This window comes from Panthera pardus, unplaced genomic scaffold (assembly GCF_024362965.1).
Source record: "Panthera pardus isolate Hobbes unplaced genomic scaffold, ASM2436296v1 HiC_scaffold_16, whole genome shotgun sequence".
Taxonomy (NCBI): Eukaryota; Metazoa; Chordata; class Mammalia; order Carnivora; family Felidae; genus Panthera; species Panthera pardus.
In genome coordinates, this window is record NW_026526721.1 from 2,121,052 (window position 1) to 2,148,951 (window position 27,900).

General features: G+C 66.8%; 1 protein-coding gene across 2 annotated transcripts; it reads right to left on the minus strand.

Moving 5' to 3' along the window:
- Positions 1–1,141: 1,141 nt before the first annotated feature.
- On the minus strand, positions 1,142–27,514 carry PFKL (phosphofructokinase, liver type). 2 transcript variants are annotated; one of them, XM_053902989.1, is made up of 22 exons: positions 27,372–27,514; positions 22,094–22,167; positions 19,096–19,173; positions 16,603–16,792; positions 15,730–15,895; positions 15,270–15,314; positions 14,957–15,065; positions 12,881–12,976; positions 11,865–11,957; positions 10,547–10,672; positions 10,081–10,145; positions 9,462–9,525; positions 8,120–8,266; positions 7,804–7,874; positions 7,276–7,363; positions 5,546–5,698; positions 3,987–4,151; positions 3,541–3,602; positions 3,286–3,397; positions 2,610–2,709; positions 2,416–2,521; positions 1,142–1,579 (listed from the first exon to the last, which is right to left on the minus strand). In XM_053902989.1, exons 1-22 carry the CDS (start codon positions 27,454–27,456, stop codon positions 1,432–1,434), a joined length of 2,343 nt encoding a protein of 780 aa, XP_053758964.1. In that variant the 5' UTR covers positions 27,457–27,514; the 3' UTR covers positions 1,142–1,431. The 2 variants fall into 2 exon arrangements, with proteins under 2 accessions (XP_053758964.1, XP_053758965.1); XM_053902990.1 differs by lacking the exon at positions 27,372–27,514 and adding an exon at positions 26,068–26,213.
- Positions 27,515–27,900: the final 386 nt, after the last annotated feature.

The following is a 27,900-nucleotide window of genomic DNA, read 5'->3' on the forward strand; positions in this document are numbered from 1 at the left end:
GAGAGGTCAGCAGGGAGCAGAGCCTGGGCCAGTGTGGCGTCTGGGCTGGGTGTGGCTGTGGGACGGACCGGACTCGAGGCTGTACCCTGGAGGGTGTCTGCCACAGCCAGGGTCTCCCCCGGCAGTCCCCACCCCACCTAAGTACACCCGCGTACAGCCTAAGTACACCTGCGTGCACTCACACGCACAGACATCCACGCACGTGCACACGCACACACATAGGCATTCACACGCAGACACACTCAGGTTTCCGGGACCCAGGAATTTGTCCCTGGTCTCTTGAGACAGGGGTTTAAACACTTGGGACCCGTTCCTTGGCCTGCCCCAGGACCACCCAATCTCGTGGCAGGCAGAGCAGACCAGAGGGACCCCAGCTCCAGCAATGGGCACCTGGGAGCCCTCAGGCTCTGGGGCCCCGCACGGTGAGGAGGGTGTGGTCCCCCGGCAGGGGCCCCAACCACGCCTGCCGCTCCCCGGGGAGCGACCACACGCACCCTGCCGCGGAGGTCGGGAGGTGCAGGCAGCTGGAGGGACAGCGGGCCCCAGCAGGGACCCTAGCCCTGGATGTGGCCTGTGAGCCCCAAAGGCCAGGGGCTCCCCACAAAACCCCGTGGGTCCCAGGCCCTCCTCTTGAGCCTCGGCAGGTGCTGAGGGCAGGTGCCCAGGCAACCACAGTGGGACCAGAAGTGCGCTGTGCGGTGACCTCAGGAGGAACGGGGCGGGGGTGGGGGGGTGCCCAGAAGTGCAGGCGGTGTCACTGAGGTTCAGCTTCTCCTCCCGAGATCCCGGTGCCGCGTCATGCTGCAGACAAGCCTCCATGCCACCCCCAGAACCTGTGCTGGATGGATCAGCGGGTGACGTTTCTGCCTCCCTCATCGCCCACCTCCCAGTGTCTCCATGGATACTCCCTCGCTCAGATCTTGCCCCTGGGTCTCTGGCTCTGTTGCCGAGACCCCAGCCCGGGCAGCCTGGGGACCGTTCCAGGTCAGACCCAGGGCTCAGAGCCAGGCTCAGAAATGCTCCCAAGCCTGGGGGAGGCCAGGCCCAACCTGTGTGTGCAGGTCGGGGGGCACCACCAGCTGCCCACTGCCACCCCCCCCCACCGCCCCAGATCACAGAGGGCCTGCTCCCCACAGACTGGTCACCCTCCACAGTCAGGTGACTTTATTTCCAGAAAAGGTGACAAGCTCTCCTCCAGGGTGGCCAGTGCACACAGAAGCAGGGTCACAGCAGGGCCCACAGCAGGACAGTGGTGTCCCCGCACGGAGGCCCCCTCCCCCCCCGGGGCAGCACTCCCCCCGGCGGGCAGCGGAAGAGAGGGGGAAGCCGTGGGGCCAGACCCAGAGGGCTCTAGCCCCCGCCCGCCCACCGCCCGCCCGCAGACTCCAGGGAGGGGGAGAGGGGGCGGGGAGAGGCAGCCGGGGCGCAGCTTCAGAAGCCCTTGTCGATGCTGAGGGTGCGGCGGGTGACGTGCTCCAGCTCCCCGGACACGTAGTCGGCCATGCTGATGCGGTAATGCGCCAGCATCTTCAGCATGAGCCGCAGGTTCAGCCACCACTGCTCCCGAGGCATGCGGTGCCTGGCGGAAGGGTGCGGTCAGCGCTGGGGACACCCGTCCTCGGAGCACCGGAGGGGTCCGACCCCCTCCTCTGAGCACCAGACACGCCCTCCTCTGAGTACCCCCAGCACCCCCTCCTCTGAGCACCGGACACCCCCTCCTCTGAGCACCCCAACACCCCCTCCTCTGAGCACCGGAGACCCTCTCCTCTAAGCACCAGATACCCCCTCCTCTGCACACCGGAGACCCTCTCCTCCAAGCACCAGATACCCCCTCCTCTGGGTACCGGACACCCCCTCCTCTGAGCACCAGAGACCCTCTCCTCTAAGCACCAGATACCCCCTCCTCTGCGCACTGGAAATCCCCTCCTCTGAGCACCCCCAACACCCCCTGCTCTGAGCACCCCCGACACCCCCCTCCTCTGAGCACCCCAACACCCCCTCCTCTGGGTACCCCGACACCCCCTCCTCTGAGTACCCCCAACACCCCCTCCTCTGAGCACCGGACACCCCTTCCTCTGGGTACCCCGACACGCCCTCCTCTGAGCACCAGACACCCCATCTTCTGAGAACCCGGGCACCCCATCCTCTGAGCGCCGGGAGACCGCCTGGAGTGGAGCCTGGCAGCGGTCTCTGGGGTGTCCGTCTCTGGGGGCTCAGCACAGGCTGGCTGGGGGAGCGAGGGGGGTGTCCGCAGCCGGACCACCCGCTGACCCCACCCTATGGGAGGAGCCCCAGCCTGGGCTCAGGCCTGGGTGTCATCACCGCTCTGGCCCTGGGCGGGCAGACGGGGCAGCCCTGTGGGGTCAGGGCCCGAGCGTGGCTGGGCAGGCCACCCCTCTCTTCGGAGGCACTCACTCAAAGTCGGTGTCCTTCTTGAGCTCGGTGACGGGGCTGAAGGCCACCGCCTTCTTCTGCAGGCCGATCACGCAGGCTGAGTCGGGGGCGTTGGCGAACACCCGCCCTGTGGACACAGGCCGCCCTGAACCCTGGGTCCGGGCAGAGGGCGAGGTCAGGCCGGGAGCCACCACCCCTTCCTGCCACATACGCACCATTACGGTAGACGGCCCGCAGCTTCTCCGACATCCAGAGCATGGCCTTCACCCCAAGCTTCGTACCGTAGTTCCGGTCAAAGGGGGTCGGAGCTCCGCCCTGGAAACGCAGTGGGTGAGGGCACCTCCATCGCGCCAGAGACGGGGGGGGGGGGGGGGCTCTGGCAGGAGCCCAGCAGAACGGCCCCACCGTGACCGCAGGAGAGCCCTCCCCGCTCCTGACACCCCATCCCGTCCAAGCTCCCTGCATCTCTGTCTGCGGTGCCCCAGCCCCTTTGTCTACCCCAGTCCAGCCTAAGGGCCATCTCCAGAGGCCGGGCGGTGGGCTGACTGCCCGTCCTGTCGGGCAGCCTCTGTGGGCCCCGCACAGTGCAGGCTTCCTGCAGGGCCACCAGGAGGCCACGAAGGAGGGGACCAGGCAGGGCGGAGGTGGCCACAGGGGTCCCAGCCCTGCCCTGTCCTGGTGGTGAGGACTCAGGCGGACAGGAGCCTCACCCCCCACCCCTCACCCGCACGGAGGGGTGACGGGCAGGTAAGCGCAGGCACAAGGAGGAAGGGTCGGGTGCCCCACGAGGTCGTGCACAGGGAAGGGTCCCCATCCTGCCATATCCTCCCGGGGCCCCTCAGCTCGGGTCAGATGGAGGCAGAGGCCAGAACCAGGCCCCCGGGCCCCTACCTGCTGCAGGTGGCCCAGGACGTTGGTCCTGCAGTCAAAGACGCCCTTCCCCTCGGAGGAGTACAGGTTATACAGAAACTCCGTGGTGTAGTGTTCGTGGCACTTCTCATTTCTGGAGAGAGGGCCGGGGCCGGCTCGGGTCTCGTCCAGACGCTGAGCCCCCCCGCCCCCCGGGCCCGGCCACAGACCAGTGCTGGGGGAGGGGCCGGCGCCCCTCAGCAGCCCCGAGCCACCCTCCGGGTCCGGCAGCCTCACCGAAGCACCAGGCCCCTCTGGATGTGTGTCTTCATCTTCTCGGTCATGTGTTCCACGTTGGCCTGCGGGCGTGGGGGGTACACGGGGTGAGCCCGGAGCGAGAACAGCAGCCGCACAGCACCCACCCACAGCCTCAAGGCCGTCTGGGAAGGAACAGCCCAGGCTAACCGCAGGGCCACTGTGACCCAGGGGTCATGGGGACGCACGCAGGTCGACTGATGTTGGCGGGGCCCTGGGTGATGGGGCTGGGCCGTGAGGCCGGGTGGGTGGCTGGGGCCAGGGGGCCACGGCAGCGACAACACGGACGCTGGGTGGAGGTCTGCACGGGGTCGGGGAGGAGGCTCTGGGGAGCCCCCAGCCTGGCTCGTGTGTGCCTCAGGAGGGGACCCCCGCTCAGCCCCGCTGGGACGTCTGTGGCAGGAGAAGGGCTCGGGGCCTCGGCTCACTTTTAAGTCTTGGATGTTGAAAGGGTCCTCGAAGACGTAGGCGGCGTCGGCCCCCACGGCGATGCCCGTCACGGTGGCCAGGTAGCCGCAGTAGCCCCCCATGGTCTCCACGATGAACACGCGGCGCTTGGTCCCCGAGGCCGACTGCTTGATGCGGTCACAGCTCTGGGGGCCAGAGGTGGTCAGGGACTTCCCCGTGGGCCACAGGGAGCCACTGCCCCTCGGGGACCCGGGTCTCCCCCCAGAGTTGCCCAGGGTGTCACAGCCCACACCGCATGCTCTCCACAGGGCCTTCAGAACCAGGTCCTCAACCGGGGCAACTGTTCGCCCGGGGGACAACGGGGGTGTCTCCGGCACCTAGCGTGTGGAGGCCAGGGATGGGGCCGGGAGGCTCTGACGTGGGGCCAGGGAAACGCTGGGCCTCAATCCTCTCATCTGTACACGGAGCGATGCTCCAGCCACTGTAGGGTCATTGTAACAAGGGACAAGGCGACACGTGAAGGTACACATCCTGCAGATGCCAGTGATGATGCGACACAGGATGATTCTAACCCAAATGTTCAGAGTTTGAGAAAAAATTATAACATTAAACAAAGAATTGAGAAGGGACCAACAAGACCAGTGGGTTAGTGGGATCTGAACCATGAGGCTAAGCCCCAAGTAAGGGACAACCAGCAAAGTGGAGGAAACAGCTCCAATGTTTGCCAAAGGATCGGTGTCCTACATATATAAAGAGCACTGACAAATACAAAAGAAAACTCACCAGGAGGAAAATGGACAAAATACAGAAAAAGGTAATTTTCCGTAAAACCCATAAATGGGCAATAAATATAGAAACAAAAGTTCAACTTCATCAAAAATCAAGGTACAAAGGAAAACAATACAATTCTTCCTGTCGTAGAGGCAAAAAAACCAGGACAATGTTTGGTGCTGGTGAGGGGCAGAGGCACAGAAGTTTCAGAGGAGCCATGGGTGGCCCCTATATAGCTGCCAGGATGGCAGGGGTGGGGTGAATTTGAAGAAAACCCCTGCAAGACCACAGGTCCGGGTCAGCTCCTTTCTCCTTTCTCTAGCGTGACGCAGAAGCTGCTTGGGTTCAGTCCCCGGGGCCCCCTGAACACAGAAGTGCTGGACCCTGGGGGAAAGCGGGGCTCCTGTGGGGCCACGGATGGCGTGGGAGAGGTCTAGAGGTGGAGAGAGCCGTGAGGAGGCCCCCATGGAACACCAAATGGGGCCAGCCCTGCTCTAGTGACAGCACGTTCTCCCGAGCGCCCACCCTCCCATGTCCCAGCCACGGGGCTGGGCTCCCCCCAGTCCACGTGTGGCTGCTCACTGGGCAGAACCGTGGCCCGACGTCCACACGTGCATTAGCTCAGCTGAGTCAGCTCTGGCCCTGACAGCCACCGTCCCCACACCGCAGTGACCCCAGAGCCAAGTCCTGCGTGCCACCCATGAGGCCTCGAGGGACAGCCCACCTGGGAGCTCGCCACCGTGCCACTCGCCACTTTCTCCTGGGGCCATCCCATGCCCGCCCGCGTCCAGCCTGGCACCCTACCTACCTCCATGGCGGCGTTGACGGCGGTGTCGGATCCCAGGCTGAAGTCGGTGCCCGGTACGTTGTTGCTGATGGTGGCCGGGATGACGCACATGACAATGCAGAGCTCCTCGTAGCGCCCACGCGCCTCCACCAGCTGCAGCACCCCCTCGTAGGCCTGCGGGCGCATAAGGCGGCGCTGGGCGGCGAAGGCGGGCTCCCGGCCCGGGGCTGCTTTGGCCCTGCTCCCCAGCTGACGCGCTATGTGCCTGGGGCTGGGTGCCGGGACCCCTGCAACCACCCCGGGGCCGCGACCCGGCGGACCCCAACCAGGGGCTCCGCAGCCCGTCAGTCAGGGAAGCAGGGCGCCAAGGAGGACAGGAAGGAGACTCGCCCACCCTGCTGGGACCACCATCGACACCGTGCGGGCTGCAGGGGGCCTGGGGCACCTCAGGGAAAGGGCAAGAATGGGCAATTGTCACTGGGGCTGGCCAAGCACCATGTCACACCAACGATGGCCTACCATGCACAGCACAATGACTGCGAGCTGCCACAGGGACCCCACCACCTTGGAATCCCACCTCCCAGGGGCCCCACCTCCCAGGGGCCCCACCTCCCAGTGGCCCCACCACCCAGGGACTCCGCCTCCCAGTGGAACCTCCTTCCAGGGACTGCACCTCCCAGGGACCACGCCTCCCAGGGACCACGCCTCCCAGTGGTCCCACCTCCATGGCCCCGCCTCCCAGGGACCCCGCCTCCCTGGGACCCCCGCCTCCCAGGTACACCACCTCCCAGTGGCCCCACCTTCCAGGGACTCCACCTCCCAGAGGCCCAACCTCCCAAGGGCCCCCGACTCCCAGTAGCCCCGCCTCCCAGGGGCCCCACCTCCCAGTGGCCAGCCTCCCAGGGACCACGCCTCCCAGTGGCCCCGCCTCCCAGGGAACCACACCTCCCAGTTGCCCCTCCTCCCAGGGACCCCACCTCCCAGTGGTCCCACCTCCAAGGCCCCGCCTCCCAGGGACCCGGCCTCCCAGGGACACCACCTCCCAGTGGCCCCACCTTCCAGGGACTCCACCTCCCAGGGGCCCAACCTCCCAAGGGCCCCCGCCTCCCAGTAGCCCCGCCTCCCAGGGACCCCACCTCCCAGGGACCCTACCTCCCAGTGGCCCTACCTACCATGGACCCCGCTTCCTAGTGGCCCCGCCTCCCAGGGACCCCGCCTCCCAGTGGCCCCGCCTCCCAGGGACTCCAACCCCCAGGGGCCCCGCTTCCCTGGGACCCCACCTCCCAGGGACCCCACCTCCCTGGGACCCCACCTCCCTGGGACCCCCACTTCCCTGGGACCCCCACCTCACAGGCGGGGCACAGGCCAGAGCAGAGTGGGGATGGACCAGGAGGCCACAGGGTTTCTTGCCCTGGGGCTGCCCACCCCCACCAGGAGCTGCTGCTCAGAAGGTCAGAGCTGCCCCCCCCCCCCCCCCCCCCCGCCTGCTTCTCCCCTCCCCCTCCCCCTCCCCCTCTCCAGCACCCGGGGCGCCAGCACCGATTTAAACTCTGTGAAGCCCACAGGAGAAGGTAAAAACCTTCCCAGAGCCAAACACCACACCGAACCCCATGGCCCCATCAGTCGGCTGACCCGTGTGACTCCCCATCCAGGAGCAAGGGGTTTCCAGAAGGGCCACCCCAGCGGCCCCAGGCAGAGAAGACATTCTCCAGGGTCCTTGCCCCAACCTGGTCCCCTGCAGTGGCCCGCACCTCAAAGCCGCCGATGACCAGCAGGGCCTGGATGTTGTAGGTACGGATGTTTTCCACTACCTTCTGCATGTAGCTCTTGGGCAGCGTCCTGCAGTGGACAGAAGTCAGATAAACGTGGCCCAGAGCGCCTCGACAGAAGGACACGCTCCCACACCGCACCTGGTCGAGACGCGAGGGGGGGCGGTGGGGGGTTGCCAGCCCTAGATGTGCTGCTGTGATTCTTGTTCAGCGCCCAGGCGTCAGTGGGGCCCATGGTGGGACAGGGGAGGGGGAGCTGCCCGCCAGCTGCCTGACAAGATGCTTTCTGCGGGCGGGGGGCCACCTGGGCCACTCTCCTGTGCACAGGTGGTCTCAGGAGGGGGTGCAGCCCAACGCGGGCCGGCCGCCAGCCAGAAGCGAGGACCTAGTCCAGGCCACGGGGCTGGTTTCCCCCCGGCAACGTCCACTCCTCCTGAACCTGCCTCTGGATCCCCCGCCCCCCGCTGCCCACGGTGGCCAGGGAGCCGGGCCCGTCAGCCAGCAGCTCACCTCTTGGTCCCCAGCATGGAGCCGCCACGGCCCAGCCAGCCGGCCACATCGTGCCAACTCACTTCCTGTACCTGCGGTGGGGAGGTGCAGCTGTAGGGGGCCGGGCCAGGCGCTGACCATCACTGCAGGTCAGAGCAGAGCCCCAGGCCCCTCTCCCGAGGGCCTCTCATCCGCTTTCTTCAGGGACCTGCCCCGGGGCATTGCCTGAGACTTCTACCGTGAGCCCCCCGGTCCTTGTTACAAGCTGGGGGTGGGTTATAAACACACCGGCACACGCGCGGAACCACTGTGTGGTTGCCGTCACAGCCGCACCTACCTGACCCTTGGCCAGGCCTTCAAAGCCATCGTGCACGACATACACCGTGTGGCCCTGGGAGATGCCAGACCGCACCGCCGAGCGCACAGCCGCATTCATGCCGGCCGCCGGGGCGCCCACGTTCAGGATGGCCAGGGAGAAGTTGGTCTTCAGACAAGAGGAAGGAGACGGCAGCGTGAGCACGGGGCTGGGTGGGAGCCAGCCGGCCCAGACACAAGTCAGCGAGGGGGCGGCCCCCGGAAAAGGGGCCAGGCTCCCCTGCCTGCCTGCACACCGTCCAGCGAGTGGACTCCGCTGGGAAGGGCACACATCTGTCCCACAAGTTCCTGGCAGAGACCCAAATGAGCCACAGCGCAGGCCCGCCCGGCTCATCAGCTCAAGTCCTCTGGTCGCTCTCGGCCAAGTGCAGCTCGTGGGGGGCAGCGCGCGGGTTCGGGCCAGAGCCAGCGCCTGTCCCGAAGCCTCCAGCAATCACCCCACACCCTGGGCTCAGAGCAGCCAGCGCCCCAAGATCTTGGCGAGCGGCACGGATGCATAGCGGAGGGGGCCACATTCATCAAGTGCAAAGAAGCGGGTGATGCTATTTTAGTACCGGAGTTGCGGGAGGTAACCAAAACATCACCCCGACCTAGAATCAGCCTAAGAAATTACCAACGGACTATTCCACGGTTTTCCAGACCGTGTCCCCAGAACCCGGGGTGTGTGGCACATACAGCCCACCTTGCTACAGGCAGCCTCGTGGCCAGCACTCCGTGGTCACATGTGGCTCTGGTGGGTCCCGGTCACACAGCCCTGTGGCCCCAGATGTGGTCACGCCAGCGGTTTCAGGAGGGGACATGGAGACAGCTCTGCTGTACTGGGGGTACGGCCTGTCCCTGACCAGCCCCTGGGACAGATGGGGGCCAGGGCCCCGCTGGCTGGACGGTCCCAGCGGGACCCTTTCCTCGTCCCCGGGTTTCAGAAACAAGTCCCGTTATCATTCTTATTTTGAAGAAAGCCCATTTCGTGAGGTTTTGGGCTGTTTTATAACATTTCATAAGCACTAGCTCCCCTCTGTCCTGACCTAAGCCTATAGGCCTGACTTAATTTCCTCCAGCTGTTTGATACGTGACCGGCGAAGGTCACCTCCAGGCCCAGACGCCGGCTGTCTGGGACCCGCTGGTCAGGCAGAGGCCAAGCCTCTCAGCTCACGGCTCTGACCCAGACAGGAGGGAGGGTCCACAGGGCCAGCTCAGAGCTTCCTGCTCCCGGGGCAGACCCCGGCCCTGCGGGCGGGCGGGCGGACCCAGGGGCAGGCTCCAGAGGTGACAGTGACGAGGGCCCTGCGGCTCACCCCCCTCACCTTCTCTGTGGAGACCTTCTGGTGTGCGAGCAGCTTGTAAATGTTCCAGTTGTTCTCAAAGCTCCTGGAAGGGAAGCCGGTCATGCCTCATGCAGCCCACAGCCCACAGCCACACAGCTCAGCACAGCCCGTGGCCCCACCACGCGGCCACGAAGAAGCTGGATGCCGGCGTGGCTCACCACCCCACTCTGGTGGCTACGAAAAGCCCCGAAGAGCACGGCCCCCACGCCCCTCTTAGCAAAGCGACAGCCCCGCATCCGGCCTGTGCAGGGGGGTGGGGAGGGGGTGCTGCGGGTCCAGCCCTCCCGGCCGCTGCAGGTTGACCCCCACCGTTTCCTTCTGTGGACGCCCCTCCGGGTTCCCGCCCCAGCCGCCCCTCTCCCCTCCACCCTGCGTGGCAGCTCCCGTCCACCTCGCAGCCCGCCCGCTTCCCCCGTCACAGGGACCCTGAGCCTCCGTCCTGCTGCCCCACTCCTACGCTTGGCCACACACACTCGGAAGGAAGGGTCTCTGCCAGGGCGTGCGCCCTGAGGGCCAAGGGCACAGCCACGTGGGCGTCGGCCGAGGGCCTGTGGAACAAACAGACTGTGCTCGGCGCCGGGCCCCGGGAGCCCCTCACCTGCCACGGAGCTGGATGGCCTCGTCGAACCTCTTCTCATCCATGGCCTTCTGGACCTCCTTTGTCTTCACCAAAAGAGAGGTACAGGCTGGAGGAGGCCCGGGGCACGCTCACGGCCGCCGCCCGACTCCAGGAGCTCAGTGAGCTCGGCCGCCCCCACACCTCTCGTGGGGCCCAGCTTGAGGACACGCTCACGCCTCCCTCCCCTCCCTCGAGGGCCGTAGGCCCCCGATACCCTGAAATGCGACAGGAGGTAGCATGTGACAGGGGAGCAGCGGGACAGGGTGGGGACATGAGGTGGGGACGGGGCCTGTGCCCTGACAGGGCCTGGAGGGACGGGTGGTCCCGGCCAGCCGGGAAGGGAGCGGGTGAGCAGAGCAGGGGGGCAAAGCCCCCCCCCCGCCGGAGGCATCTCTGCAGGGAGCGCCCCCACCCCGGCCGGCCCGAGGCGGGGCTGGGCACTCACCACCTGCACACACTCCATGAGGGGCAGCCGCACGGACTGGTTCCCCGACAGGCTGACCACGCAGGCCTGCGTGTCGGGAGTGGCCTCCAGAAGCGCCATCACCGCCTCCATGCCCATCTTGCTGCTCTGAGCAGGGAGAGGGGCGGGCGGGGCTCAGGGAGGGGCGGCCCACCTCCGAGCCACGTGCACCCACACACAGGCCGGTCCAAGCTTCTGGAGCAGGTGATCCCAGAAATGACTTCATGTGACCACCGTCCACAACAGCCCCTCCGGGGTCTCGGACAGCCCCGCTAAGACACCACAGTCGCTCAGCCTGATGGGTGGGAGGCGACGGGTGGGAGGCGGGACGGGCTTCCAGCGCTCTTTGCTCTAACAAGGCTGCTGGCTTGGGCTCCAGGTCACGGCTCCTGTGTCCCCGCCCCACACCTCAGCATGCGTGAGAAGGAGGGCCGGTGGGCTGGGCTGGCCAAGACATTCAGGACCTGCTCTCCTCTGTCTCTGACCCGGGCGCCTTGTGTCTTCCACCAGCATCTATGAAACTGGCAGGCCACTCTGTTTTCATAAGCAGGGGACACCTAGACCCGTCCCCTCACATCTCTGCCCCCCAGGTTTGCGAGGAGGACAGTGCTCCGTCCCGCCGTCCTGGGGCCCTCAGGAGGCTCTCCCAAGTGCTGAAGCCTCGTGCAGGCTGCAAAAAGTGCCCAGCCAGGCGGGCAAGGCCCCTGTCCGGGCTCAGTGTCCCTGCTTCTCTGTGTGGCACTAGGGGGACAGCACACGGGGTCTCCTGGGTAAGGCAGGTGCAGGCCCCAGGCGCAGGGTAACCAGCCTTCGTGTGTGGACACTACCACCCGTGGGGACTTTTCGGGCCCCAGACCCTGTCTCCATCTGGTGGCACAGGATTCCCACTTTGCAGAGGACGACGTGGGACCCAGCAGTGATCAGGGCGGTGACGGCACTCAGGCCACAGGCCAGGTCTCTGCCTCCCCGGGGCCTCCCCCAAGTCATAAGAGCTGTCGTACTGGCACTGTGGGCCACACTCAGAACCACCAGACTTCAGACCCTAGAAGGGCGGAGCCGGGGTCCTGCCCTCCATGCACCGCCCCCTTTTCCGGGGGCCAAAAGCCATCACGGGGAGGCCCGGGAGCCCAGGTTGCTGAGGTGAGGGGAGGGGACACAGGTCCCCAGCCCTGTGTTTCCCCCCCACACAGAAACGGAGGGGCCCTGTCTCCATTTCATCTGTGAGACCAGCGGCAGTGAGGAAATGCCCGCCACACTCACCCACTCGTGCACGCCCGGGACAGAGCAGCGCCCCACCTACCAGGATGCGGTCAAACGCCGAAGGGGTCCCTCCCCTCTGCACGTGGCCCAGCACAGTCACACGGGTGTCGAAGCCCAGCCTCTGGACCACCAGCTGCTCATTGGGAGAGAGTCGGGGCCGGGGGGGGGGGGGGGGGGGCGGTCCTTGGGTTCAGCGCCCACCCTCACTGCCCTGCCACCCCACGGGCCCCTAACCCTGGTCCTCACCCCTCCCGATCTCAGGGATACCAGGGTGTCAGCCCCCCAGGGCCCCGTGAGCCGGCTCAGGATTCGTGCCCACGGGGCGTGTGTGCGTGTGCATGTGGAGCTCCCGTGGGGCGGGGGGGCATTTCTCTGCATGTGTGGACGTGTGGTGGTGTCCCTACAGCCCCGGTCCTGTTGCTGGCACCATCCTGGTCGTCAGGCTCCCCCAGGCCCTGAGTCTGTGCAGACACACAGGTGGGCTGGCTCCTGACCGGGGACACGCGGACAGGGTGGCAGCCAAGAAAGGGAGGAGAGGCTCCCAGGGGCTGTGCCCTGTCAGGACGGGGGCCCGGGGCCCGGGGGGTGGACCGTGGCAGGTGGGTGGAGGTCACAGGGAAGAAGGGCTCCCTGCAGTCTGTTATTCGGCCGTGAGCCCTGCACAGGGTGGGGGTCACCGTCCCCCCGAGGGGTCACCGGCAGGGGCAGGGCCCCATCGTTGGGATGGCACTGGGGGCCTGGACTCGGCCTCTGGGATGGGGAACGGGCCTGGCCCTGCAGGGAACGTGTTCTGAATGGAGACTGGGAGCCAGGGGCAGGCGGCTCGCGACAGATGTGGGGCCACACCTCAGCCTCGGGGCCAGGCCTTCTCGGGGGGCCCCTGGCACACCTACCCCACATCTGGCTATCACCGGGAATGAAGAAGCTCCCTCCAGGAGCCTGCTGTCTATGGGGTGCTGGGGGCGGGCCCCAGCAAGAGCACTTGGCACTGGAGATAAAGGGGTGCCCATCCCACCGAGGCCCCACCCACCCCATGTGACCCCCCGCCAAACTCACGTCCTTCACGTAACGGGACGAGATGGGCTTCCCGTTACGGTCAATGGCGCCCTCCGCGATGATGATGATGTTCAGTCGGGACCCTCTGCTCCGAGTCTAGGTCAGAGATGCCCCAGGGCTCAGCGGCCCGCCTGCAGACATCTACCCGGGACACCTGCCGTCTGCGAGCCTCCCTGGGGTCCACACCAAGGGGCCCACAATCCACATGAGAAGAGGGGAGGCGTGGACTGAGATGTGCCGACGGGGACCCTGCCCCCCCTGCCGCCCCGGGGGTGGGGGAGGCGCTGGAGGAGGGCTCTCTGCCCGCACACCTGGCAGGTGGGGGCAGCAGGGGAGGACGGGGGGCCCTGGGGCTGGGAACCAGGCAGACGGTACAGGGAGGTCGCTGCACATGCTCCCAGGGAACACCTGCAGCCCCCTCGGGACTCGGGAGCCAGGAGCTGGGACGGGGCCAGCGGGACCCTGAACTTAGGTCCGCGAGCCAATCAATCCTCAGGCAGCTGGCCTGACACACTGAGGCAGGCCTCCGGGCCTCCGTTTTCTTAGCCCTAGAATGGAGTGACCTCACAGCGCTGGCCACCACCCAGGCCTCCCTGGACACCCAGCACTGCTGGCGTGAGACCCCCTCCCCAGGCTGTGGAGGGGCCAATGGGGCACCGAGGGGACCCACAGCATCCTGCACCAGCCCTTGGTGGGATTAATCATCACAAATCCAAAGCTCTCTGGGGAGAACACTTCTCAATCATTTCTTTCTTCGAAAGCATACAAAATATTCACTCTGGCCGACAAGCCGTGTCTGCCCCACAGCATCCAAAGAGCCTCAGAGAAGACAGGGCCTGAGCCGCTCCTGTGGGGTCCAGGGCAGTGGGAGGGACAAGTGGGAGTGGAGGGCTGCCTGGAGGAGGTGATGCTGGTACAGGTGAGGTGAGGGAGCCGGAGGCAGGGCCGCAGGTGGAACAGAAGAGGCGGGGAGGTGGGTAAAAAAGGGGTAGCACCCGCACCTCACAGAGGGTGTCTGAGGCTCAGGGAAGCCTAGGGAGGGCCCGAGGGCCTCACACAGCAGGAAAGAACTGACCCTGAGGGCAGGCACCTCAGGAAAGGCCCAGCCCCAAAGTCGCAGCGAGTGAGCCAAGGCCGAGGTCAGCCAGAGACCATGCTACAGAGCCTCGCTCCACGTGGTCAAAGCCACGAGGCCCCGGACTCTACCCAAGGACAACATGGGCCTCCGGCCAGCCCCACCCGCTGGGCTCCGCGTGGCCCTGCCCTCGGCTTCACCAGCCCTGGGCAGAGATGCAAGGCCCAGGGGCTGGAGGCAACACCACAGTGGATGAGACTGTTGCCACCCTCACCGTCACACGGGGACGGGGACACTCGAGAGCCAGCCCCGGGCCCACCCGTCAGACTGACCTCCCGGGGCTCCTGAACTGAAGAAAGGGCCAAGCCCCTGGGCTGCCTTGTGCTCGCCCCGAGGTCGCAGTCCTGGCCTGAACGTGAATTTCGGCGCACAACCGCGAGGCCCCCTGCCTCAAATCCAGACCGCAGCCCCTTGATCTGAAGGCCCCCCCAACTCCCAGCATAGTCCCCCCACCTCAGGGTCCTCCTGTCGTCCACAGAGCCCTGAGCTGAGGGCCAGCCCGTGCCGGCTGGGGCATCTTGGGGGTCCCCAGGGCAGGCTCCATCCGGGGGGGCCCGAACCGTATTCCAAACACCCTGCTCTTCCCCCCAGACAAAGCCTCAGCCCCCACTGCCTCCCCATCCTGCCTCCACGGCCCATTTGGGGCCTCGTCTGCTGAGGTCACTGCCCGGTGTCCCATCCACCCATCGTCATGAGGCCACTTCCCTCGGCTCAGGCTCAGCGGCCACAGCCCCCGGAGGCCGGCACGACCGTGTCCCACGCCTGCCCCCTCCCCATGTCAGCACCGACCAAGGAGCCGAGCCCAGGCCCGCCCAGGCCCGCGTCCTGAGCGCCCTCCCCTGCTTCCTCTGCCCAAGGCCACGCTCCTGGGGGACACCCATCTCTCTGCGTCCCAGCGGCTCGCGGCAGGAACCTCCAGGAGAACCCCCCCACACACTCACCTCCCCAAGTCTCTCACACATGAAGTTCTCCCAGCCGTCCTCGGGGGGCGCCTCGGGGATGAACAGCCAGTCAGCCCCCGAGGCCAGGGCGGACACCAGGGCCAGGTACCTGGGCGAGCAGGACGCTTAGGGGCTCCAGCGGGCGGCGGGGTGTCGCTGTGAGCTGTGATGGGACTCCCCACACCCGAGCCCCCAGTCCCTCGGCACCAAGTCAGCACCTGCACCGTTCGGGCCCCGCGGAGGCGCCGCAGCCCCAGGCCTGCTCCCCAGGAGCCCCTCCCCGCCCTCCCGCCCGGCAGGGCGGTCCCCTTACCCACAGTGCCGCCCCATCACCTCCAGCACAAAGGTCCTCTGGTGGCTGTGGACACGGAACAGGGGGACGCGTCAGTGCCGCCCCCGGACCAGCTGCACGAGAGGGCACAGCCCAGCAGAAGCAGCCCGGGCACAGGGGCAGTGCCACGCCGCCCACGGCCCCCGCCCTGCCAGGGAAACGCCCTGGTGACACAGCAGATGTAGGACAGACAGCCCTTCCCACGCCCCGGGCAGCCGAGACCCTGCAGTGCGGGCCACCCGTGCCTCGGTTTTCACTGATCTGCTCCTGGGGCCGAAGGCCACGCGCCCTGCCTGGGCCCGGGGGTCCCCGCCGGCAGCCTGAAGGCCCCTCGGGGACGCATGGTTGCTCCGGGGCAACCGGAGACCGGGTGCACAGCTGGGGCCCCGTGGCTGGGAGACGGGACCGCGGCTCGCTGGCGGGGGAAGGGGGGCTCGCTCACCTCTGGGCGGTGGTGGTAATGGCGTCGATGACCTCCATGATGCGGTGCAGGGCCGAGTCCGTGCCGATGGTCATGTCGGTGCCGCAGAAGTCGTTGTCGATGGAGCCCACCAGCCCCACGATGTTCAGGTGTGAGTAGGTCTGCGCCGTGCTCTCCGAGATCTTGCCTGCACGAGGAGCCAGCCCTGAGGCCCCGCCGGCCTGACCCTGCTCCCTTGGCCCCCTGTCGCCCACCCCCAGCCCCCTAGCAGCGTGGCCCCCCGCCGGTCCCAGGCTCAGAGGCCCCCTGTACCGCACCGGGTCCCCAGGTCCCGCCGCAGGGGTGGGGGAGGCGCGGGGCGGCTGAACCGCAGACGCTGAGGCCACGAGGCCTCCCAGAGAGCCTTGGAGGGGGCACCCCTCATCGCCAGGTCCCCACTAGGGCCACCGAACTGAACTCCAAGAGGTCACTTTCTGACTGGCAACCTTGGGACTCTGTCTTTCGTTACCAACGCTTAGTTCTTCTGTCCCCGCGAACGGTGACCTGGTCTGTAACCCACGCCCGGGAATCAGGGACAGACAGGGAGTGTCCACACAGCCGAGGATGTCACCCTGGAACCGTCGTCCCCACCAGGAGCACAAACGCTGCCCGGGGGTCCCCGACGCTGCGCTCCCAGAGGCCCTGGGCTCGATCACTGACCTCCTCACTCCCGGCCGAGCCCAGCCCGAGGCTCCCGGAGACGGCCGGGGTTGCCCTGACCTGGGGCCGGGCCGGGCCCCCTCCTCCCGGCCAGCGGCCAGCGGCCAGGCGCGTCTCACCGGCCCGTCCCCACTGCCCTGCAGTGGTGGCACAGGGGTGCTGGGGCCACCGTGCCCCCCCCCGGCCCCGACCCACCTGCTGCCACCAGCTCCTCTAGCAGGCTGCCCCACTCGCGGCGGAAGATGTTGGCGCCCGTCAGGCTGCCGTCCCCGCCGATGACACACAGGTTGGTGATGCCACGCTGGACCAGGTTGCAGGCCGCCGCCAGGCGCCCCTCCCGCGTGGTGAAGGCCTGGCAGCGGGCACTGCCGATGACGGTGCCGCCCTGTGGGGACGAGAGGGAGCCTGGGGGCGCCGCGGGGGCACCGCGGGGGCAGGGAGGGACGGGCAGACCCCGCACAACTCGGAGAAGGCCAGGGACTTCTCTGGAAGCCTGGGCACGCGTCCCCACCTCCCTGTGCCTTTCTCCTGGCATTTGCGACGAGGAGAAGGATCTCCCCGTGTCAGGAAGTGAGGAGGCTCGGAAATCTATGACACGCGTGTGCACGCACGTACACATGAGCGTGAGCACACAAGTACACGTGTGCACACGGGCGGGCTCGATGCGGGGAGCTCCCCGAGCCCCAGGGGGACCTGCCTTCAGTCCCGGGCTCCCCCGGCACACGGCCCTCACAGGCTCCGGCCAGACTCCTGAGTCAGCGGGCTGGTGCAGGGGCACCACCCCGGAGGCAGAGAGCGAATCCTCCCCGTGTGCCCCCAACAGCACCTCGGGGCGGGAAAGGAAGATGGCGGGAGCTTCCCTGGGGCCCTCCTGAAAATGCCCAGCATTCCTCCCGGGAGCCCCTCCTGCCCCCTGTCTCCCTCCTGCCTTCTCTGCCCCCTCCTGCCCCCTTATGACTCTCTGTCTCCCTCCTGCCCCCTCTTGCCTCTCTCCTGCCCCCTCTTGCCTCCTTCCTGCCCCCTCTGTCTCCCTCCTGCCCTCTCTGTCCCCTCCTGCCTCCTCTGTCTCCCTCCTGCCCCCTCTGTCTCCCTCCTCCCCCTTGCCACCCCGTCTCCCTCTTCCCCTTCTGCTCCCTCTGTCTCCCTCCTCCCCCCTGCCCCCTCTGTCTCCCTCCTCCGCCTCTGCCCCCTCTTGCCTCCCTCCTGCCCCCTCCTGCCCCCTCTGTCTCCCTCCTGCCCCCTCTGTCTCCCTCTTGCCCCCTCTGCCCCCTCCTGCCCCCTTATGACCCTCTGTCTCCCTCCTGCCCCCTCCTACCCCCTGTCTCCTTCCTGCCTGTCTCCCTCCTACTCCATCTCCCCCCCACCCCGTCTCCCTCCTGCCCCCTCCTGCCCCCTCTGTCTCCCTCCTGCTTTCTCTGCCCCCTCCTGCCCCCTTATGACCCTCTGTCTCCCCCCTGCCCCTCTTGCCTCCTTCCTGCCCCCTCTGTCTCCTTCCTGCCCTCTCTGTCCCCTCCTGCCTCCTCTGTCTCCCTCCTGCCCCCTCTGTCTCCCTCCTCCCCCCGCCACCCCGTCTCCCTCTTCCCCTTCTGCCCCCTCTGTCTCCCTCCTCCCCCCTGCCCCCTCTGTCTCCCTCCTCTGCCCCTGCCCCCTCTTGCCTCCCTCCTGCCCCCTCTGTCTCCCTCCTGCCCCTCCTGCCTCCATGTTCTGGGCTCCCTACTCCTCCCCAAACACCAGCTCTTTCCAGTTCCCTCCACCTGCCGACCTCTGGACAAGCCTCACAGCCCAGTTTAGTACTCGGCCCAAAGCCCCCTCCCCAGGGCTGCTCACTCAGAGCAGAGAGACCACAACCACCCTCAGACACAGGGTTAGAGAAGAGCAAATGGCCAGATCGGGGTCTGAGGCCTGAGGGACGCCTCCCTAGACCCCTGGGGTGGAGGGCAGGGGAGTGGCCAGGCTGCAGCCCCACTCCAGGATGGGGGGGGGGGGCGGGCGGGTATAATGACATCCGAGAAGGAAGCTCATCCCCACCCCAGTGGACTGAATGGAACAGGGACAGCAAACTGGACCTATCCTTCAGGTGCCCTGGGGGGCAAGGTCCACAGGTAACGCCTGCCCTGGGCAGGAGGGGTGGGCAGCACTGGTGGGGTGGCCATGCCTGGGCACCGGGGTCCAGCCCTGGCCCCCCACCACTCCCGCTGACCCATTCGGGGCTCATGATGGTAACTGGCCACTTGAACACACAGGGCGTCAGCTGGCAGCCTGGGAGAAACAGGTGACAAGGATGCACACAACCCAGCTCTGGGGGCAAAGACCACCTCTCCCAGGAGCCCCTGGCCCCGGCAAGGTGGGGAAGGACAGCAGCAGCTTGCCTGCCGCCTCAGTCACCGGGAAGCTCAGGACCATGACCACGGGGAAAACCAGGTGGAGGCCGGGAGAGGCCGTCCAGAGGCCACGGCACACCTCTCCCAAAGAGTCCTGCCCCCCTACCCACCCTGCGCTGAAAGCTCCGTCATCTCCTGTCGCAGAGGCCACCGTGTCCCCATGACCCCGGAGCAGCCGATGACCTGGTCAGTCTGGAGCCTAGCCGCCCGAGGTGCAAGGCGTGCGTGTGTGTTTCCATGTGCGTGCACACACGTGTCTACACACGTTCCCCCGGGCAGGAAGGGGCCGTCCCACTGCAGGCCTTACCAGCTGGATGATGTTGGACACGCTGAGCCAGTTGGCCTGCTTAATGTTCTCGCCTCCTTCCACGAGGCCCTCGTAGCCCTGAAACCAGAGAGGGACGGGGCGAGACAGGCGCCCCACAGCACCGTCGGCTGCGGGCAGGGCGCTGGGGTGTTCTGCCCAAACCCCGTCTGGTTGGAAGTGGGCCCACGCCCCCCGAGGTCCCCCCGCCAAGCCCCGGGCCCTGGGTGATGAAGCGGGGTGGCCAGCAGCCAGCAGTCATGGGCTGTTGGCTGGAGAGACCCAGTGCCCAGCTGGTCCTTCCAGAACACCCTCTGCAGGGCTCGCGAGCCTATTTATCAGAGAGTTTACACAGGGCGGAGGCTGGTGCCGGAGCCGGCCGCCTGCTGAGTTCTGGAGCCACGCACACCAGGTCACCCAGACCGGCAACATAACGAGCCCAGTGCCCAGCGGCCCTCTGCCCGGGACCCTCGTCGCAGAGGAAGCCGCAATCCTGCCTCCTAAAGGGATTGATTGGATGGGGTGGGGGGATGGGGGGGGACAGCCAGAGCGTCTGCTCTTGAGTCTGGCTCCTCCCCCTCAGCCCGGTGTCTGCACGGGTCCCTGTCATCATGCGGTCCCATAGGGCTGCGATCCGTCCGCTGCTGACAGGCATGTGGGAGGTCTCCAGTTTGAGGCTTAGAGAGGAGGCTGCTGAGAACACACACGCCCAAGGGGGATGCCCATGGCCTCCTGGTGCGTGAGCAGCGGACTGCATGGCCACACATGCTCGTGGTCCCCTCCCCGCCCACCAGCAACTCGGCCGGGACCTCTGGGCCAGTCTCCATCCCGGGGGCTGCGCGTCAGTCCCTGCAGGTGGTTCTGGCTTGACTTCCCTGATGGCCCTGTGCTGCTTCCCTGGGACACAAGCCACCTGCCTCCTGGACGGCCCTGGGAGGAGGCCTGTTCCAGCATCTTGCCTGTTCTGCCATCAGGGGGCCCACCTGTCTTAACTGGAGGTCTCCATACTGTCTGGACGTAAGGCACGTGCACTTATAAACAACGAAAAGACTCAGCCCCACTGCGCTGACAGGAACAGGGCCACCGCCTCCCTGCAGCCCTCCCAGCTCCTCCAGCGAAGCCGTGAGTGAGCCACTGTCCTGCCTGGGGCCAGAGCCCAGTGTGGCTCTGGATATCTGCCCCGCCCCCTCTGCTTCATCTCCTCCAGCCAGTTCACCCTGTTTCATCACCCGGGGCTGCAGGGTCTTGGGCAGCGGGGCTCTGGGACAGACAGGGCAAATGGTCCCATTCCTGGGGGTGGAGGTGGGGGGCAGGTACCCCCCTGCCAGGAGCCAGAACCAGAAGAAGGTCCTTGGGGCCACAGAGGGACCGAGGCCCCCCGTCTGAGGGACCACGAAGCTACTTTCTCTCACTTAGGCCAGGCCAGGACCTTTACCCCTCCCAGCCTCCCCGACTCCCTCCAGAATTTTCTGCCACTAGGACACAAGCCAGCCCCTCCCCACAACCCGTGCAGAAACAGGCAGGAAAATGACCTGAAAACCCGCAGCAGATGCTGCCCAGAGCAAGCAGCTACAAACAGGAAGATCTCAGTCTGCAAAAGCCCAGGACTGGGCACCGAGCCCAAGCAGAGTGCCGGTCTGGCCCCTGCCCCACTGTGCGCCCAGCATCCCCGGGAACCCCGAGACAGCCGGTCCCCTCAGCTGAAATCAAAGTCTGACTGACATAACTGTCCTTTCCTAGCCTCAGAATCTTCTAGAATGTCTTTGCATGCTCCTATGCACTTCGTATCACCCCACCCCCCAAGCCTTCTCCCTCTCCAGCCCCATGTGCGGGCCCAGCCCTCTGGCAGCAAATCTGTGAGGTCTGGTGTTGGTTCCTGGGCCAGTAAAAGCAATCCCTCTTCCTGAGCCCTCGTGGTGTCACGACTGTGTGACAAGTGCTCTCACTCATGATGTCACAGCAGTTGTGCCCCGACATCCCCACCTAACAGAAGAAACGGAGATCACGGAGATGAAGGACACACCTGTCACGCGCACACAAGCCCAGGGAGGAGGGGCCGGGACCTCCCTGTCTGGAGGCTGCTTGTCCATGGAACGAGGCCACTCCCTTGAGAATCCCACCCTGTCCCCCAGAACATTCTAGACCATTACCAGGGTGTGGGCCCCACCTGTGGGGCTCCTGAGACTTGAGACCTGGGGCTTTGCAGGAGCCCAGCCACCCAAGCCTGGTCCCAGGGTCCAGAGCCCCATGGGAGGGGGCTGCCTAACCGCTCACTCATTCACTGCCTCCGACATCCCTGCACCACCCAGCGCAGGATGTGGACCAGCCTACCCTGGGGCGGCGGTGAAGGGGCCGCAGAGCCAGCCCGCAGTGGGAGGGAAGATGGGGGTCGCTACAGTTTGCTACAGTCCTACTCAAAAGTGAAAACAAAGTAACACAACACAGGCAACACAGTGCAAGGGATTCAACATGTGTGGGTGTGGGGGCACCAGGCTGGAGGGAAGGGTCACCCCAAACCTGAAATAGGTGGGGGGGGGGGGCAAGGGGCCTCCATTCTGCAGAACAAAATGGAGCGAGGATGCTCTTGCCCTGTGATACTGTTACCCGGTGATACTCTGTTGCCCAGCTGTTATTACTAGGAAATTCACACACACGGTGTGCCCAGTGCTGCTAAGGGTACAGGAGGGCTGAGTGGATGCAGGAAGCGGCCAGAAGGACAACTGGTGGGGTTGAGGCCCCAAACCCCTGAGGGCCACAGCTTCCTACCCTCCCGCATGTCAAGGGCCACGGTCCCCCCCACAAGCACCCAGGGTGGGCTCCTTACCCGCTCCCCAGAGCCAGGGCCCAGCCCCTCCCCTCCTGTCACGTCCTAACCAGCCCCCACGTCAGCCTCCCTGCTCTCTGAACCACGACCAGTGGCCAGGTGGCCCAGTCCCTCCCCACCGTGCACGGCCCCCTTTAGTGCCGGTGTGGGGGCCAGAGGCCCTGCGCGGCGCCTCACCTCGTAGATAAGGAAGACTTTGGCTCCCACGTAGATGCCCATGCGCGTCACAGCTCTGACAGCCGCGTTCATACCTGCAAGGGGGTCGGGGCGACATCCATCAGTGGAGGTACAGACACGTCAGGACCCGGGGCCTTCCTCCCCTGCACCTCACAGGGCACCGAGCCAGGAGTTCGAGGTCCAGCCCCGGGGAGCCGGGTCAGGCACAAGGTGAGCCGCAGCAGGAGCATTCGGAAGTGAGACGCTGCCAGGGTGCGACGAGGAAAACCAGCGCCAGGCCTGATTCGGCCCGAGCCAGAGACCAGGTGTGTGCGAACGTTCCAGACCCTTTACGGCCTCATCCGCTCCCAGGTTCCCCGTGCGGCCCCTGCAGCTCAGCAGAGCGACCCCTGCCCCCTGCCCACCTGCTAGACCCACAGGCCAGGCCCTGCCCTTGGGGGAGGACAACGAGGTGGGTGCTTGGCCCAAGATGAAAAGCAGGGGCCGTGAGACACAGGGCGGCACCTTCCAAACCCATCTCTCCCCCTCTGCTGCAGACCCCCCCAGCCCATGGCACTGGGGGGCAGCTCAGGGAGCCAACCAAGGACAGCGCCCACTGGCCCAAGGCCACGAGCTCCCTGCCCCCCCACCCCCGGGGGAGGGCTGTGAGGCAGGGAGAGGACGGTGTCCCCAGGGCGGCCTCTACCAGGGGACCCAGCAGCCTCAGGCAGTGCAGCTAAGTGGGCCCCAGCACCCGCCCTCCAGCCCACACGTGCAAACAGAAGCCACCAGACTCCAGCAGGAACCCCTCTTCCCCGTCGCCCAGCCACCACCCCCCATGTCCTGGCAGCTGCCTGGGGGCAGGAGAAGGGGCAGCAGGAGGGAAATGCTCCATGCCCAGAGGAATCTCAGCCCCCTTCCTCACGGCTGGTTCTGAGACTGACACCCACAGAGGGCAGAGGGGTCTGCCTGAGGTCCCCTCCACGGGGGTCGCGGGCCCCCACCATGACCTTGGGCCCCAGCATACAGTGGTGTTTATGAGATGCAGTGCAGCTGTTGGGGGTGGCCCTGTGGGGGCTGCACAGTGGTCCCCCCGCTGCTCTCTGATGGTGGGACGGGGCCTGGCCCAGGGAGCAAGTGTCCCAGTGGCCACATGGTCACAGCGGCAGTCACAGAGGCTGGCAAAGGCCGAAAGGACCCTGCCCAGTGGCCCCAGAGCCACGCCCCCTGGGTCCCATCTTCTGACACTGGGTCTGGGGGCCAGATCACGGAGGTGCCCCAGGCTGGTCTCCCCCAGAGGACCACCCCCCTGCTCATCCCGCCTTCCTCCCTGGCAGTCCCCGCCCGGAACACGCACACACATCCCGTGCTATCCCACGCTCACGGAGCCTTTTCCCTGGAGGAAGACTGGGTGCGTCCAAGCCCCCCGAGCTCCCCTCTCTGGCCCCTGAGCTGGTGGAGGCAGGCAGGGCCTATGTGCTCAGTGTCCCGCAGGGGCTCCACGGCGTCTGGGGTCCCTCACAGTGTGTGGGCTCCTGGTGGTGACATCTCTGGCCCTTTACCCTGGTTACACAAGCCTCGCCGGGTGTGCGGCCTGGAAGGCAGTGGGGAGACAGCAGGCCCCAGACACCCCAGCTGCACGGTGGCCCTCAGGAGGAGCCAGTGTAGGCTCACGGCACGGGGCTCCCCGGAAAGCAGGTGTGCCCGCCACTCTCTCCATTCTAGAGACGGGAAGCCAAGGTCTCAAAGGGAGGCTAGAGGACCTGGGGAGCCCCAGCGGGGGAGGCCAGCAGCAGGATGTACCCCGGACACCTCCTCAGTCACAGCGAGCGGAGGGTCCTGCTGCCCGATGTCCACGGCCAGGGGGTCCAAGTGCAGGGGCACCCAGATGTCGGGGGCAGAGCACAGAGGCCAGCCAGCGAGAGAACCCTATCTCTAAAGGAATCACAAATGTCCCATGAACCCCCAAAGGGAGGGAAGTGGAGTGCCAGAGAACAAAACCAGGGCAGGGGCCCAGAGGGCACCGCGCACCCGACAGCTGGGGTGCCCTCGATGAGACACCAGCACAGCGCCCTCCCCCCACGTCCCCACCCCAGCCCCGGGCCCCCAGCCAGACACCTGGCTCACTGGCCCTGGATGGCCCAGGCTTTCTGCTCCCTGGTACCCTGGGGCGAGGCCAGCTGGGGCCCACTGCAGGCTCAAGGTCCAAGCCCCACCTCTGACACAGGAGGTGAGGACAGAGGGCACAGGTGGGGACCGGGGGGTGGGAGGGCAAAGGCTGGGGACCCAGGCCCACCGTCCAGCTGGAGGTCTCTCTGGGTGCCCCCGGCTGTGCGTGCCACTGGACAGGCCAGCCCCGCGGTCACGATCGTCTCACAGCCTGCCCGGCGGGCCCGCCTGGAGCCCCGGACAGCAAAGGGCCTCCGGGGCTATGCTAACACGTTCAGCCTTTCAGACCCAGTTCTGTCTCAGCGAGACTCAGAGCAGGTCTGTGCTGTCCCCACGGAGGCCGGCCTGAGGGCGGGTTGCTCCTGCCCTAGACAACTCCCTGTGCTGCGTCTTAAAAGGGCCTTTTAATTGTCCTTTAATCCGCTTTTCTTTTTCAAAATAAACCCAGCCCTAAGCCGAGGGGGGGGGGTGGTTCAGAAGAGCAGGAGGCTGCCACCTCCCGGATGCTGAATCCCCCTCCCAGACACCCCCCCCGGCCCACCCCTGGGACCCCCCAACCCACACCCCTGCTGCCAGAGGGACTGCTGTGAAGTCCATGCATCTGCTCATCACGTGACTTTTTTCAGCAGCTCCCAGAAAAATAAACCGTGTGAGAAAGTGGTGGCCATGCAGTGACACTGGGCTCAGACAAGCAACTTTAATTGTGGGTTCACTTGTAGCCGAGGCGGCTGGGACGCCGAGAGGGGGAGGGGAGCGAGCGGGTCCTCGCCTACAGAGACAGGACATCCCGGGCCACACCGATCACCGGGAACAGGCCGGTCCTGCGTGTTTCTGGGGGGCAGGAAGGGCCCCGCTCACCCCAGGGGAGACCGACGGTGGGGGCGGTAGGCAGACCGTGCCATTTTATAGCCTTCTAGTCACTTCTGCACAAAGTGCTCCTGTGTCCTTGAACAACTGGCTGACAGGAAGGGTGAGGCTGCCCCCCGCCCTCCCCTCTGTTTACAGAAGGGGAAACCAAGGCCCCGGGGAAGTGTTCGGGTCACGGCCCAACCATGACCAGGTCTGGCCCTCCGCTCCATGAGGGTGTCTGGTTTTCGCACCTTCCAACAAATGCAGACTTTGGCATCCGGGGGGAAGTGCACCTCACGGTTCCCGCTCTGCAAGGCGGCTGTCTGCCCGGCACCCACACGGGAGGGCACATGTGGTGCCCTCAGGTCTCCGTGAGGTCAGCCTTTATTTGGAAGGCAATGGGGAACCCTTACCGAGAACCTGCCCTCTGGAGCGACATGGTCAGGGCAGCCCTGGCAAGAGAGCGGGCTGGCCCAGGGCGGGCACCCACTGCCCGGTTTCGGGCCTTACGGGACAGAAAGGCTCCACTCTCCCTGGAATAGCAGCTGGCCCCTGCACCTTCCTTCCAGCGTCGGCCCTCAGCCCTAAACCGGAAGTCTGTGGAACCTAGGTCCCCCACCTACACGTCACAGAGAGCACACAGGAGAGACGCAGAGGCCGCCCGGGTCTGGGGAAGTGAGGACGCTGGCAGGGAGAGGGTCGAGGCAAGGTGGCCACGGTCAGCACGCAGGTGCACGGACAGCCACCCTGCAGCGGCGTCCAGGAAGCACGGCCCAGATGGGCCGAGGCACCAGGGCCGGGCTGGCCGAGTGGAGACCCGCAGCTCAGACAGGCTCCGCTCTCACCCGCTCCGCCTGTCAGGCGGGCAGCACCCTTGCTCTCTGACCCCTCAGCCGCCCCCACCCATCCCCCAGCCTCTGTTCAGTCTGTGCCGAGAGAGGGCAGGCCCTGCCGTCCACAGGGCTTTGCACCTGTACCTAAATGCGTGCCGTTTCACCTTCTCAACCCCTCAGGGGCTGCCGTTCCATCATGGAAGAAGGGAGTCAGGGATCCAGCCCTCCTGGGATGTGTCTGGCCTTTCCCGTGGTCTGATCTCACGGGTGATGCTTCTGCAAGGCCTCCCTCCACTCCACGGCTGCTCACCTCAGCCCCTGGGCCATGCCCTCAGGAGCTGACAGGCCCGGCCAACGGGCACCAAGTGCTCTGGCCACGAGGGGCTGTGGACGTGCAGCAGGGCACGCTGCCCGCTGACCACACCAGGCCCAGAGGGCTCAGCACACACTGGAGACAGCAGCTGACTCTGCCCTCCTGGGCTTGGGAAAGCCTCCTCCTCCTCCCTCTTCCCTGCTTCCGGATGGGGAATGGGGCGGCAGGAGAGGAGAGGGGTGTGTCTGCACTCCGTCATCTGGAGGGAGGCAGGCCTGGTCCCACCGCACAGCAGTCCCGGGTTCCTCCTGGGACTCAGGACAGGTGCCTCACCGGCCCTCCCAGCCCAGAGGCCCACCGCGCAGCACCGAGGACAAGAGCAGGCTTCGGGGATAGACAGCAGCCCAGCTCTGCCAGGCCTGGGCTGTAGGCCCCCCGGGGTGGGGGGATGGGGGGGAGGGCAGGCCACCAGAAGGCTGCTTGGGCTTCCCCTGCACAAAGCAGGTGAGAACAGCTCTAGAAAACTTCCCAAGCTCCAGCCAGCACATCTCCGATCCTGCCCTCTTCCCCACCCAGGCCTCCAAATAGAAGGGCTGTTCTGGGTGTCCGCCACTCCCGGCGCTGCCAACCCGGGACGGGGGCGGGGACGGGGGAGGGGGTGCGGCGGCAGAGCTGTCCCGAAGGCCGGGGAGGCTGCGGTTCGGGGGCAGCACGAAGGCCCCAGGTATCGGAACCAGGAAGGGCGAGGCTCTCCGCGCCTGCGGGAGGGGGGGAGGGGGCTGTCCAGCTCCAAGTGACCTCGGCTCGGCGACCTCCGGGAAACGGGGTCCGGACACGTGCTGCCCGGAAGGGACGCGGGGAGCGCGCGTCCCGGGGCGGCCGCGCAGACACACCCCCGGCGGCGGGGGCGGGGCGCAGAGGCCGTGGCCGGAGGCACGTCCGCGGGCGGTCAGGGCGGTCGGGGCGCGGCGGGCGGCGAGGGGGCCGGCACCGGGGGCGCGGGCTGCAGCGCGGGGTCGGCGGGCCGCGCGCCCCCGGGTCGCGGCCGAGGGGGACGGGCGTGCGCGGAGGGGCCCGGGGACCGGCGGACGCCCCCCGCCCCCCGCCCGGCGACAGGCCCCGCGCCCGCGCCCACCTTGCGCGTCGCCGCCGCTGGTCAGCACGCCGATGGCCTTGCCGGCCCCGGACATTCGCAGCTTCTCCAGGTCCACGGTGGCCATGGCGGCGCCGACACGGGCCGCACTCGCTCTCGCCGGGGCCGCGCACTGTCGCCGGGCCCGCCCCGCGCCGCTGTCCCCGCCCCGCGCCACGTGTGAGGTCACGGCCGGGGGCGCCGGCGGGGCGGGGAGTGCGGCGCGGGGCGGGCTCAGGCCCGGGTCCGAGGATGCCGGGCAGCACCCCCGCCGCCCGGGGACCCTGCGACCTCGGCCCGACCTGGCATCTTGTTCAGGTCCCCAAACCTCTCGGATCCGCAAACGCGCCGCGTTACCCGGGGTCCGCGTCTGTAGTCCAGGCGCCGTCAACCTGCAGCAAAGCTTTCCCGGGCGGGAGGGGAGGCCTGGGGGCGGGGGTCGCACAAACAGCCCCCTGCCGCACCCCTGAGTGTTTGCAGTTCCGGGCCGGGTCGGCTTTAACTCCGCTTCTCTGGAAGTTGGTGGCAGGAG